The sequence below is a fragment of the Penicillium oxalicum genome, chromosome II (assembly GCF_001723175.1).
Source record: "Penicillium oxalicum strain HP7-1 chromosome II, whole genome shotgun sequence".
In the NCBI taxonomy this organism is placed as follows: Eukaryota; Fungi; Ascomycota; class Eurotiomycetes; order Eurotiales; family Aspergillaceae; genus Penicillium; species Penicillium oxalicum.
In genome coordinates this window covers 3,802,423-3,815,024 of record NC_064651.1, presented here as the reverse complement: position 1 = coordinate 3,815,024, position 12,602 = coordinate 3,802,423, and the positions used below count along the sequence as shown (strand labels likewise).

General features: G+C 51.5%; 5 protein-coding genes across 5 annotated transcripts; 3 read left to right on the top strand and 2 right to left on the bottom strand.

The window, feature by feature from the left end:
- Positions 1–135: 135 nt before the first annotated feature.
- On the bottom strand, positions 136–1,236 carry POX_b03189 (Fusarinine C esterase sidJ; the record flags this gene model as incomplete). The annotated part of the gene is made up of 2 exons (XM_050112091.1): positions 136–1,119; positions 1,183–1,236. 2 exons carry the CDS (start codon positions 1,234–1,236, stop codon positions 136–138), a joined length of 1,038 nt encoding a protein of 345 aa, XP_049972437.1.
- A 1,639-nt stretch (positions 1,237–2,875) lies between these two features.
- POX_b03188 (uncharacterized protein) lies at positions 2,876–5,178 on the top strand (the record flags this gene model as incomplete). Its single annotated transcript, XM_050112090.1, has 2 exons — positions 2,876–4,283; positions 4,337–5,178. 2 exons carry the CDS (start codon positions 2,876–2,878, stop codon positions 5,176–5,178), a joined length of 2,250 nt encoding a protein of 749 aa, XP_049972436.1.
- Positions 5,179–6,115: 937 nt separating this feature from the next.
- On the top strand, positions 6,116–6,472 carry POX_b03187 (uncharacterized protein; the record flags this gene model as incomplete). The annotated part of the gene is made up of 1 exon (XM_050112089.1): positions 6,116–6,472. The coding sequence occupies one exon, from the start codon at positions 6,116–6,118 to the stop codon at positions 6,470–6,472; it is 357 nt and encodes a 118-aa protein (XP_049972435.1).
- Positions 6,473–7,350: 878 nt separating this feature from the next.
- Positions 7,351–10,717, top strand: POX_b03186 (uncharacterized protein; the record flags this gene model as incomplete). Its single annotated transcript, XM_050112088.1, has 7 exons — positions 7,351–7,393; positions 7,465–7,569; positions 7,631–7,917; positions 7,980–8,192; positions 8,240–8,338; positions 8,395–10,477; positions 10,548–10,717. 7 exons carry the CDS (start codon positions 7,351–7,353, stop codon positions 10,715–10,717), a joined length of 3,000 nt encoding a protein of 999 aa, XP_049972434.1.
- Positions 10,718–11,768: 1,051 nt separating this feature from the next.
- POX_b03185 (uncharacterized protein) lies at positions 11,769–12,518 on the bottom strand (the record flags this gene model as incomplete). The annotated part of the gene is made up of 4 exons (XM_050112087.1): positions 11,769–11,839; positions 11,924–12,026; positions 12,075–12,123; positions 12,196–12,518. 4 exons carry the CDS (start codon positions 12,516–12,518, stop codon positions 11,769–11,771), a joined length of 546 nt encoding a protein of 181 aa, XP_049972433.1.
- Between the last annotated feature and the right edge of the window lie 84 nt (positions 12,519–12,602).

Sequence of the window (12,602 nt, the reverse complement as noted above, 5' to 3'; positions counted from 1 at the left end):
CTTCTTCCACACCCTCCCCGGCGGCTCCAGGGCTGCATGAACCTCACTTTCTGGAATATGCGTCGGGACCATTCATAATACCACCACAACTCAATGACCAGAATCCGAAATATTTCTTTTGCCTTCTCACTTGTCTCAAAGGCTCTTCAAGTAGCGTAGAACGCGTTCAATCAGATCCTCCTGGCCGTTGTCCTGGACATTGTGGCTGGCACCAGGTACGACGCCGCTGACCTCTGTATCCCATTCGGCGCCGCCAGCCTCAATTGCATGTTTCCAGCGCTTCATCAAGGCTTCCTTGTCGATCCAGGAGGGACAAAATTCATCCTCGCCTGATTGTAGAACGCATAGCTTAGACTCTAACAGTCCCCGGGTGCCAACGCACCCAAAAGTCTGCCCCAGACGATCGTCACTCAGATCGGAACTAAAAAGGTCATCTTCCGAGGGGGCTGCCGGGCTGTCCGGGCTGGCTAGGCTGAGGAACCTTCGAGCACTGAGTGGTGCGTCTCCTGGCAATCCAAGCAGGGCGGTCAAATTCATCGGGAGGATTGAATCTTTCCCATCCTGGGTCCAAGGCAACGTCTTGGCGGCGTTCACCAGTTGTCTGTAAGCACCTGCCACTTCACCTTGGTGGTTTGCCGACTTGAGGACATCCAGAATGACTTCTCGATCTGACACGGCAGCCTGCATAATTGCACCATTTATCTTTGGGCGGATGAGGTATTCAAGCCCGATGTCGAAATCAGGTTTGGGGAGCGGATTGGGCATATAGAGATAGTGCAGAACATCTTGACTACCAGTCGAGTGGCCCATGATCGCTATCTTCCTGATGTTTTCAGAAGCCCCGGGCATTCTTGCGGCCTTCAGCTCTTTGACGAAGTGCACGCACTTGCCGATCTCCTCGACGTCCTTGTCAAGGCTGCTGGTCCCGAAGCCATTATATGAGGATGTCAGAAGAATGGAGAACAGCGACCAATCAGTCTTTTCCAGGGCCTTCGCCAGTTTAGAGACATATGGGACTGTGCAAAAGCCATCGGTCAATCCACCGATGAATATCAGACTATTCGGTTTGCTGATCTTGTCTGCGGGAGACGTAAACTCAAAGGCTACAAGTCTGGGCGCCTAGAGAAATGGTCAGACAAGTCGGCAATATCAATGGGTCAGTCACCAAGATGGGGGCGCTACATATTCATGAAGAATACCCGAATGCGAGTTTCCGAGGCTTTTGAAAGAGGCCATTGCGTTCATGTACGATCAGAATTGTGACAAAGATGGAATGCTTGCAACGAGGTGAAATTGGCAGGAGGATGATGATTCGGGTGAATTGTGGGGTTCATATTCCTTTGACGTAGTCCGTACTCGGTCCTGGGATCAGCCCCTCAACAGGTCTCATCGCGCCTCAACCTAAGCATTGCCGGGCTTCTGGCAACCTCGAACAAAATAGAATGATCAGTATTCGCTCGATCACTCCTTCTGAGCTGTAGCTACATACTTTGATTATAGAGCAGATGTGGATACTTTGCCTTGGTGTTTGATTACTGACTTGCTTAAGGAGGAATCCGCCCGCCTATTGTTTACTTCTTAGGCGCTGGATGCCTTTTATTATCAAATATAAGGGACATTGACATTAGCTGACAATTTTACACTGGTCATATCCCATCTAATGGAGAGAACTTTGGAGGGATAGAAGATGCTTTGAAGACATTCCTTGCTAATTACCAAAGTGCAAAGCGGCGAAGAGTGCAGAATCCCATCAGGGACCTTTTGGTTGTGAGGGTGGTCCTCACCTCATTGACTGCGTATCCCTGTGCCTGTCACTCCTAGACCTTTCCCAGCCATGCGTGGGTCCGGCCACAAAACAATTTACCACACCAATGGTGCTGGTAGACGTGAGAACTAGATGATACATCTTATGGAGGAGCTTGCTCTAGGACATGCTCAATATGGTTGATCGAATGACTATCCAATGTCAGTCATGTATTAATTTCCCAGTTTGCGAGTCCTTCGAACCTGTATATATCGACGCAGAGGGTCTTCATGATCACATCCGACCGTAACAGATTTGGCCTAAGGCGCACCTGGTCTCCTTCGATGGCTACAGGACAGGGCTAGAATCAATAATGGCACGGAACGAAGGATGCTTATTGATACGCCAACGAGGAAGATTTTCTTGACAACATCATCATTTCTTTGTTGTCAGCTTGGAATTTCAAAACAAGACGCATATGACCCTACATCGGTATCCTAGTTTAATGACCGGTGACTATCTGGAGAGTTCTGCGTAGTCTTATGGAAGAAAAACTGGAAAGTCTGTCTAGGCTGTTGTGAACTTGACATTGGCCAAAGCTGGAACTCTGGCACCAAATCCTCGCCTCCGTTGCCAAGGACAGCATTCTAGGGACACATAGGAGGAGCACGCGACTTTTGTGAGACAGATACCCCGATTAAGCGCTCTTGAAGAGATTCAAAAGTCTTTCAAATGATGCATTTTTTGTCAATATTTAGTACCTCAAAGTCAATTCCTCTTCTTGCTACCACATGGACTATAAGTAGTGATACTCCAATAAACAACCATCTATGAACTGCGACCGCGGCTTTGACTGGGTGCGGTGGACGCACGCGTCCATTTTAGGTATAGCGCCATTCTAAACCCATCGGCACGTAAAGCGTTGATTTTATAGCAAGACGCTTGAGCTTCTCCACTCCTTGACGGTTGCCCTTTCTTGCATCTCTTCTCAATAAAAGGTTTCTGGAGATAAATCGATCATATCGGCACGTATAGGGTGGGAGTGAGAGGCGAGGGCATGCGGAGGTGAAAGATCTCGGACGTGCTTGTGCGCAAAGCCAAAGACTTGTGGGGCTTTGTATCCCATTCAAAATGTCATCTGCTCGCAGGTCCGGCCGCCTCAAAGGCCCGCGGACAACTTACACGACTGATCCCTTTGAGTCAGCGGGGATAAGTGACGATTCTGGATCAGAGGAACAGCAGAAAACGAAGACTGAAAGGTCCAAGCCAGCACTTGATCAAGATTCTGGTTCAGATGACGAGTTCCTTGCTGAAGAGGCGAACGAGCATGAGGAAGAGGAGGAGGAAGAAGAAGACGAAGAAGACGACGAGGAAGCATACAGTGATGATGAAACGCCCAAGAAGCAAACTTCCAAAGCTTCCAGAAGAGCTGGAAGGTCGGATTACTCAGGCCCCGATGAACCTGGTAGCTCTGCTCCCACGACACCAAGAACACGGAACGAGAAACCCCAATTCAGTTCCGCGAAAAGTCGCCAGAAAATTCTTGAAAGCAGTGGCAGTAGCCCCAAAGCCCGAGTTCCTGCTGCTGAATCCCGCTTCAGGGGCTGCAATGATGTTAAAGAAAATGAATCCAAGCCTATGCACTACATGTCGACCTTTGGTGACGATACACGAGATCTCCTCGCCGCCGTGTATGCACGTGATCGATGGGCCCGAGGGGTGGACACTTGCCTGCCTACGAGATATACTCTAGACCATCAGAATCCGCTGAACGAGTATGAGTTCGGGCCAACTTGGGGCGTTGCTCCGGAAGATGTCGAGCGTGAGCGTACATCTGGCTGGGATTGGTACTACGATGCTGTGATTGGACAGAATTTTCAGCGAGCACAGAAAATGGGACCCAAGCTCAGCGAGACCGAAGCTCGGCGAAAGTACTTGCCGCATGCGAGAAAAGGAAAACATACCGTGCTCGTGGGTCCTGCCAACCATCAGAAAGCCTTTCACCTGGGCCACCATGAGTCCATGAATTTCGGCGAGGCCTGGGCTGATGTCAAGGCCCAGAAGAGTGATCGAGTCAATGCCAATGTTCGTGAGGGCTGGCTGATTAGTTTTGAGCAAAAGATCCAGTGCTTGGCTTGGGCTCCTTGCCAGGAAGGCTTATCCCAGTACTTGGCTGTGGTCACGCCCATAAGGGCAAATCAAAAAGAGGACGATCCCTCTCACAACGAAGAGCCTTTTTCTCCGTTTCGAGAAACGCCTTCATATCCCTGCGCACTCCAGCTATGGGAGTTCCTGGGTGAACATGCGGGACCCGTCACCCGTACGCTTGATATGAAAACTAAGCCGCGGCTTCGATTACTCGTGTGTACTGAGTGGGGGGACTTGCGCCGCATCGCTTGGTGTCCCATGGGACGAGCCAAACGAGATGCTGACGAACAGAACGGGACCAAATTCGTCGGCTTGTTGGCTGGAATATGGGGTGATGGAAAGATGAGGGTGTTGGACATCAAGTTGAGCCAGGGGGAGGCCACTGAATTTGGTAAGCATCTCAACTGTGAGGGGGTGGACGTTACGCTAAACTTCAATGAATAGTTGCCATTCAATCACCCGCATTTGAGGCAAAGGTGCCTTCCAACGTCTCCACATGTCTGACCTGGCTCTCCCCGACTGACATTGCCGTGGGATGCTCTGATGGCTTTGTTGCGGTCTGGAGCATACTACCCACAGATGGCACTGAGCCTGCTCCCTACGTTTACAAACCCATTCACACGTCATATGTGCTAAGTATAACTTCGGCGTATCCGACCAATCCTCATCTTATTATCACCACGTCCATAGATGGCGAAACGCGGTTGTGGTCCATGGTTGATTCGGAGAGCGAAAATACAGCGCCTGTGCGCCAGCGGCAGGCCCCTGGTCAGATCAGCTATTCTCCCATCCTCCAGGCCGTGTGCTCCTATGATGAGAATGATTTCGGCCGATTCATGCCGCTTCGTCGCTTTTTCGCAACTCACTCTGCTGGACGGATGCCAAGCTCAGTCACCAGCATGGCACCTTGCAGCTTTTTCCATCCCTCTTTTCTATTTGGTACTGCAAGTGGCGAAGTTGTAGCAGCGAATCCACTTCGACGGCTGCTCTACAGCAAGGAGCAACATTGGCAACAGACATGGTTCTCTCACGACTGGGCGCCAGGCACTGACAAGAATAGTTCGGGAGCGAGCCGCTTCTTTGACGGGTTCCGTGCTGAGACTCAGAGCTTAGCCCGAAACTTGGCCGGTGACAAGCGACCCCAGATTGGTTCTTATCTCACAACAATCCATGATGAGCAAACGCATGTCACTTCCTTGGCTTGGAACCCGAACCGCTCCACCGCCGGCTGGGCCTGCGCTGGGATGGGATGTGGCATCGTACGCGTGGAGGATCTGGCTATCTAGCGTATACTTCTAGCGAGATATGAGGATCTTCCTATCCTGCGAATTTTGGAGAATACAAGGACGATATCTTGAAAGTTTCTCGACATGTGAATGAGCACTCAACATGAGTTACGATTCATCCGTACTGCCGCGCAGAGGTACCAGTCGCCACGCCAATACGTCAGATACCATGAGTGTACATCGCTTATGTAGTATGTACGTAGACCTCAATTACAGATAGAGGAGCAAGTTAGTATTACTTCTATTCCAGTTGGGGTTGCCTGGGTTGAATTCGCGCTTGGCTCGAACAGAATAGTACCCAGCAGACACCATTGACTGATCCAAAGGTGCCTAGGGGCGGTCCCCAGCCACTCGGTTCATGCGGTTGTGGCTACTGCGTCTCCATGGCAACGGTCAGCCCTGCTGGTCACCTGACATGCCCACAACTCGGAGTCCGAGCGTGAATCTAGAATTTGACCACGGCACGTTTTCCCATCATGCAGGTGGCGTTGTGAAAGTGGAGCTGTGCCGAGGCTGAGCACATGTAGACCTCTTGAAGAGCTGGGAATTGAGGTGGCTGGTAGGACAATCTTCGAAGCCCTTCACTTCCCAGCCACATTAAACACCAGCCTGGAAACTTTGTCGGGGCTCGATGCAAATTTGCCATGTGGGCGCACATTGCCACAGGATTCATTATGTAGGTCGTGGCCCATGAGGCGGGGCTCACGATTGTTTGCTTCTGAATGTCAACGACAGCTTTCTTCCTTCTTGATCCCCCATAGTTTTCCCACGCAATCCTGCACGTGTTCACCAGCAACCATTTGCCAAACTAGCTTTAGACTTGAACTCACCTTCTCGTGCCCTATCTTCAGATTTTCCCGGCCACCTCGTCTTACTCTCTGGTTATCGATATAATCTACTGGGTGGATTTCTATTCGGTCGTGAACTCCGCGCAACTATGCATTTCCCTACCGGCGCAGCTTTCATTTCGCTTTTTCTGGCTGTGACTTGTGCTGCTCCGCTCTCCAATTCTCACGAGCATACCTCCCGCCGCAAAGTGACCTATGAAGTTGTCAACGTTGCTGGAACCTCAACAACATCTGTCGCGCCTGTCACCGAGACTTTGACGGAGACCATCAAATCTGTCACCACGGCTACCAAAGTAATGCCCTCACCTGTGACTATCACTGTGTTTGCGACATCAACCAGCAAGCCAGTGTCAAGCTCGGTCCCCTCGTCCCATGGTGCACCTCCTTCTGGGGCCAGCAGCGATATCCTCCGCCGCAGACTGGTGCCTACTAGTGTGCCATCATAGACGGACAAAACCGACTCTGTTCCTTTCGCTGTGACCTCTCTCCTATGATGCATTTTCCGAAGCGGGGACCCACTCCTCGACGATATCCACATCCCCGCATTGCAGCCATGCAACATGCAGTATTGAGAAAATATGTGCCATGTTCTTCCGCGAGCTCCGCCAGGAATGACCGCCGGAGGCAATGTGCAAATCACGGGACAGAAGTGACATGACGTGATGGTTTTGATGTTTACCTCTTTTCATGAAGAGTCTTGATTGTTTTGGATCACTATGGTTACAGCGAGGCGTTGGCGGTATCTTCTTTTTCTCCTTTTTTTTTTGGATTCGACTGTGTATTATTTCAAGAAACCGGCCTCGAAATCATGTTGGTAAAGACAGCTTCAACCGTATGTGTATCGAATTTAAGCACTAGTTTCCCGCGGTGCAATTCAACTAGACTGGACTACTCGGTGGTAATTTCCGCTGCGAGCAGGTACTCTCAAGGACTCGGTAGAGAACAGTCTAGGTTCCGACGGGCAGTACCTACCGGTAAGATCGGAGACGGTATCGTATGGATTATGTAATGCCACTTTGGGCGGCGGCTCAGGCACCGCTCCACTGAAAGTTCCCCCCGCACGACAGTCGGCAGCCGAAGTTCACGCAGGCGCTTTCAGCCGTATGGTTGCCCCGAGTGACGCATGGTAAACATCCAAAGCCGCATCCCTCTCAACCACCTGAACATTCTTCAACTACCGAGCGTGTTTGACACCACCTCTTTGGCATTTCATACCACGCTGTCAATCACTGGCAAAAATTTACTTAATCTCCGTTCATTCATAGTTTTGATCCATTTGCACCTCCACAATTGAGCAGGCTGGCCGGAGCTCGACTCAGCAACAATGCCAGGCACCGTGGCTGACGGACCAACGGTGTCCATGTCCTGTAAGAAAGAAAATTCAAACACGAGATGGTTCGGGTCCTGTTTCAGCTTTCTGACTCGCAGTCTGTACTAGTTGCCAATAATTTCTGGGGAAAAGATGATGCGGGTCTCCAACCGATGCTCGACCGGATGCACGCATCCAAGGTGACGAGTGATGAGTTGAAAGTCTTCTACAATCGTAGGTATACTCAGGGGTGAAGAGGAGCCCGAATTCATTCAAATGCTAATTATGTGCACAGTGCGGGCTGCAATTGAAGATGAATATTCAAGAAAACTTCAGGCGCTGTGTCGCAAGTCCTTGGGCTCAGTCGAATCAGGGTCCCTTCGCTCCTCACTCGACGTAGTGCGCGGAGAGACCGAGTCTATCGCCAAAGCCCATGCTGCGATCGCGGGCCAAATGAAGACGGAGCTTGAGGAGCCTCTGACGGCTTTCTCGAAAGGTATCAAGGAGAGACGAAAGATCATTCAGGACGGGATCGAGCGCCTTCACAAAACCAAGATCCAACAAACACAAGTGGTGAACAAGGTGGGCTCTGATCCGAACTTCTTTCCCAAAGCACCACTGTTGCTGACTCGGCTATTCCATAGACTCGTGATCGGTTTGAGCAAGACTGCCTTCGAATTAAAGGCTACCTAGCGCAAGGGCATATGGTGATGGGCCAAGAAGAGAGGAAGAACAAGGCTAAGCTCGAAAAGGCTCAGATTCAATTAGCCTCGAACAGCGCTGAATACGAAGCTGCGGTCAAAGTGCTTGAAGAGACCACTGGGCGCTGGAATAAGGAATGGAAAGCCGCTTGTGATGTAAGATCCCCGAGTGGCGACTTCGCAGACGATACTGACCTGCTCAGAAATTTCAAGATCTCGAGGAAGAGCGGCTCGACTTTACAAAAAGCAGTCTCTGGACTTATGCGAACATTGCTTCCACTGTTTGTGTGAGCGATGATGCCGTAAGTCAAACTCTTTGTTTTGCTTACTCGGCCTAGGGCTAACAGCTTTGGCAAAGTCTTGCGAGAAGATTCGCCTGTCCCTCGAAAATTGTGAAGTTGAGAAAGATATCGTCACTTTCATCAAGGAACGCGGAACGGGCCAGGAGATCCCAGATGCCCCTCGTTTCATCAACTTTTGCAAAGAGGATGACGATGTGTCGGATATCGATGATGGCGAAGGCTATTCTGTCGCCCAATTCCAACGAGCGATGAATCCATCCTTCCGCACCTCGTCACCTCAGCCGTCAACGTTCGAGTCTCACCACGACCCAAACTCTGAGCTGGCTGCACAGATGGGCCACCCAGCACCTCCGGAGATAGATCACACTGAACCTCCTCAGGCGCCTCGCCCAGCACCTCCTCAAGCCAGTTATGCTATGCCTTTGCAAACCGGTCATCCCGCGTCTCATCAGATGGATCAGCCCCCACCATCTCAGATGGGCTATTCAGTTTCTCCTCAGATGGGTCACCCGACTCCTCAGCAGCCTCCTAGCGCCCAACATCCCGCTCCTTTGGACCTCCGCCGAGGCGGTTACCCACCACCAAACTACGATCCTGAACAGCATGGCGAGATTAACGCGGTTCCGCATAATGCCTACCCGACCGATGGAATGACAATGTTCTGTCGCACTGGACCTCCTTCGGGACGCAGCTCCACTAGTGCTTATCGCCCATCCAGCCGAGACTCCCAGAGTGAAATCTCCAATCCAACATCAATTTCAAGCGTCGAGGCTCCTCTCACAACACACAAGGCTCCACCAAAGCCAACGAACAGTGCGCCCTTGCCCAGCCAGTCAGACGACAAGTCGATCCAGAAGAAAAAGAGTGCTTTCTTCAGCAACAGTCCGTTCCGTCGTAAGAGTCGGCATGACAAAGATCGACCGACCATTGGGGGACAATCTGCTACACGCAGCCCTTGGGCCTCTCCTACCAAGCAGACAAGCCCTGTGAAGCCAGCCCCGTCCGCACCCGTCGAGAGCCAAAGCCCCGAGCCTGTTGATCCGCGTGCCAATTTCCAGCTGAACGTTGGCAACAATGTATTTGACGTCGCTTCTCCCGACAAGGCAGCCAATGCCAAAACCGAGCCCAAAGTGGCCGAAGACGACATGGACCCTATTGCCCGTGCCCTGGCAGAGTTGAAGACGAGCGGGAAGCAATCGACTTTACGTGTCTCCGCGGACAGATACCATGGAATTCAGACACCTACCCCGTCTGCTCCCTCGTCTGCATACGGCGGCAGTACTTCTGGAGCTCCGCCGGCGTACAACAACAATACTGCCACCAACCCCCCAGTGAAGAGATTGGATGCTCCCGAGCCTGCTTTCACGTCGAAGCAGATGCAGAAGACCACGCAGAAATACACTGGGCAAACACAAAGCATGCTGCGCGGCGCAGCCAACAACTCAAATGTGAGCCAGGCTGCGAAAGCGGAGCCTCCCCGAGCTCGTTCTCCCGCTCCTCAGCACAGCAGCGCTTCTCGGGCTCATTCCCCTGCTCCTTCGCGTGTTACCGTGCCTCGCGGTCACTCTCCAGCTCCCTCGCGCGGTACTGCCCCTCGAAGTCATTCTCCCGCCCCCTCGCGCGGCGCTGCTCCTCGGGCTCGTTCTCCTGCTCCCCCACGTAGTGCCAGCCCTCTTGTATCGTCACCTCGCCCTGACGGTCGCATGGGTTCTCAATATGGTGGACCTGCTAGTCCGGCGCAGAGTCCCGCGGGTTACCCATCTGGCAGCATGCGCAGTCGCTACAGCCAGTCTCCACAATTACAGCGACCTCAGGAGCCGCCATTTTCGCCTAATGACTTTGCACGCCGGGCCTCGCCGGCTGTGTCCAGTCGTGCCGTATCTCCTCAGCCTCAATTCCGTCAGCAAGCACGTCCGTCTAGTTCTGGGGGTATGGAGCTGCAGCTGTCTAGCGGTCCGGCGGATATGTACGGCTCCGATGGTTATGGAAGCGGTTCGCGACGTGGCGATGGTCGCCCCATGTCACAGTATGGAGATAGTAACACGCCTCCTCCCGTGGGTCGTTCACGGAGCCGTACCCTCGCTGTTGCTGAGCCTGGCCGAAAGTTTAGTCGCGATGGACGTCCCATCCTTCACTTTGGTGAGTCAATCCCCCCACCTCTCCCTATCTCTGCTTTTGGATCCCTTACTAACATCTCCGGATTTCCCAGCACGTGCAATGTACAGCTACAGTGCTGCCATTCCCGAGGAACTTGGCTTCACCAAGGGTGACGTCTTGGCCGTTATTCGCCTGCAAGATGATGGATGGTGGGAGGCCGAGATTACCAATGCTCGAGGCCATCCCGGCCTGGTGCCGAGTAACTACCTCCAAATCATCTAAATGTCCACTGCACCCCCTTCACGAACCGTTACGACCTCTGTGCTCAATTTGCTTGGCGCCGTACCGTCTCATTTTCTTTTGCGCCTTTGTTATTCACGGATACCATGCTTTCATCGATTTTCTGTCTGCATTCTCACGGTCCTTATCATCGAGTCACTCTGATTTCCATCCGTTTAGCGCCATACTTGTGCCTTCATTATGACCCCTCCTTCAGAGCGCTATTTCAACTCTTCTTCATGGATTATATCTTTGCAGCAATAGCGTCTTGTCCCTTCTTGTCTGCTTCATTTGTCTGATTTGAGGTCTTTGGCTTTTACGAGTTATTTGTGGTCTCTGATCTTGGGAAATTCGGCGGGGGGATATTGCATGAGAAAGGAAATGTCCCATTTCTGTCAATTGGTTACGACTTGGTCACTTGATCTGTAATGTTTACTTCTTTTCAATCTCATTCTGCTTTGCACCTTTTTGGAAAAACGGGTTGTCTCTTTCCATTGCATCTCTCCGCCGTCGCAACCTAGGTTGCTTCTACGATAGGACCTGTACGGGATGATGCTGAGCACCAGGACTGTCGCCTATTTTATTTGTTGATTCAATCAGTGCCTGAGGTATGTTGTCGTAATTTTAAGCTGGAAAGATCGGCAATGTTGGAAGGGGCCACCACCCCAGATCACTTTCGTGGTAAGCGTCGGAGCGTATCCATGAGTTATATCCGCTAGCTAAAGTGCTGGTAGTTCTCCCTAGACAACCATCCAGCAATACCAAAGATGAACAAGAGCGCTCTTCTATGGGCAAAAATTGACAGGACATTCAGTAGATGTTCATTGCACGTTGCTTGGTAAAGTTCATGAATAGTAAAGCCCCTCGAGGCGTGTCTGACTGCCTGTCGTGATAGGTTTTTGCTAAGACGTAGAAGTATCAGACGCAGACATATCGCAGCTTTGTTCGTTACACCGGGTTAATTTACAGCAATAGAATCGAAAGCGCGAGCAAACAAGGATGTATCTTGAAGCAATCAGGATGGTCCTCCGCGCACAGATCGAGGTACGATAGGTCATTCGTTGTCAACAAAAGAATTGGCCCAGTAGCCAATGAACGGAACTTCAAAGTGATCAAGGGTGTCGACTATATGGTTAGGAGTTAGTAACATTATCCGTCTTCCAATTGGGAGGGGAGTCTTCGCTGGCAACGTTCCAGAGGACTACCTACCATCTCGATACGCACGGGTGCTCAAGAAACCCATCAGCAGAAGATCTATGATGAACAAAGTCCAGGAGATGAAACTGGTCCAAGAAAAGATGAGGTGGATGATCTGCGACGAAAAATTAGCACTTGAGTCAATACAAAGAGCAGGACTTACACTCACAAACATGGCCGCAAATAACATGCTCGACTGCCAGGCATGAAATCTGTAATTCACGGGTTAGTTCTTGTCTTTCCGGTTTTGATTGAAATATCAAATTGGGCCATGATGTCCTCACCTCACGTAGTCGCTCTTATGCTCGAGTAACAACAGAACCAGACCCCCCGCTGGGGGCAGCAGCAGGTATGCTAAAGCTGCTTCAATGTCCATGCGAATCGGAAGGCTTGTTTCAAATGCCCCAAAACTGACATGGCCCCCCTCGACATCTCGTCCGAAGCCTTGGTTGCCATGTCCACCAGCTGCGAAATGGCTGGGGGACGGCAGGTCGGTCGACGCCCGCGGCGACCGAAACGCAGGAGACCGAATACGGTTGTCCACCGTCGGCGGGGACAGAGCCCGCTCAATCTCGGGTGACTCGTCCTGATATGGCGCAAAATTCATGATAGGCACAGGCGCGAGAACTCACTCGACGAGGGCGAGAGCTGCTCAGCGAAGATCATATAGGCTGGGGAAAGCTCCTTATCC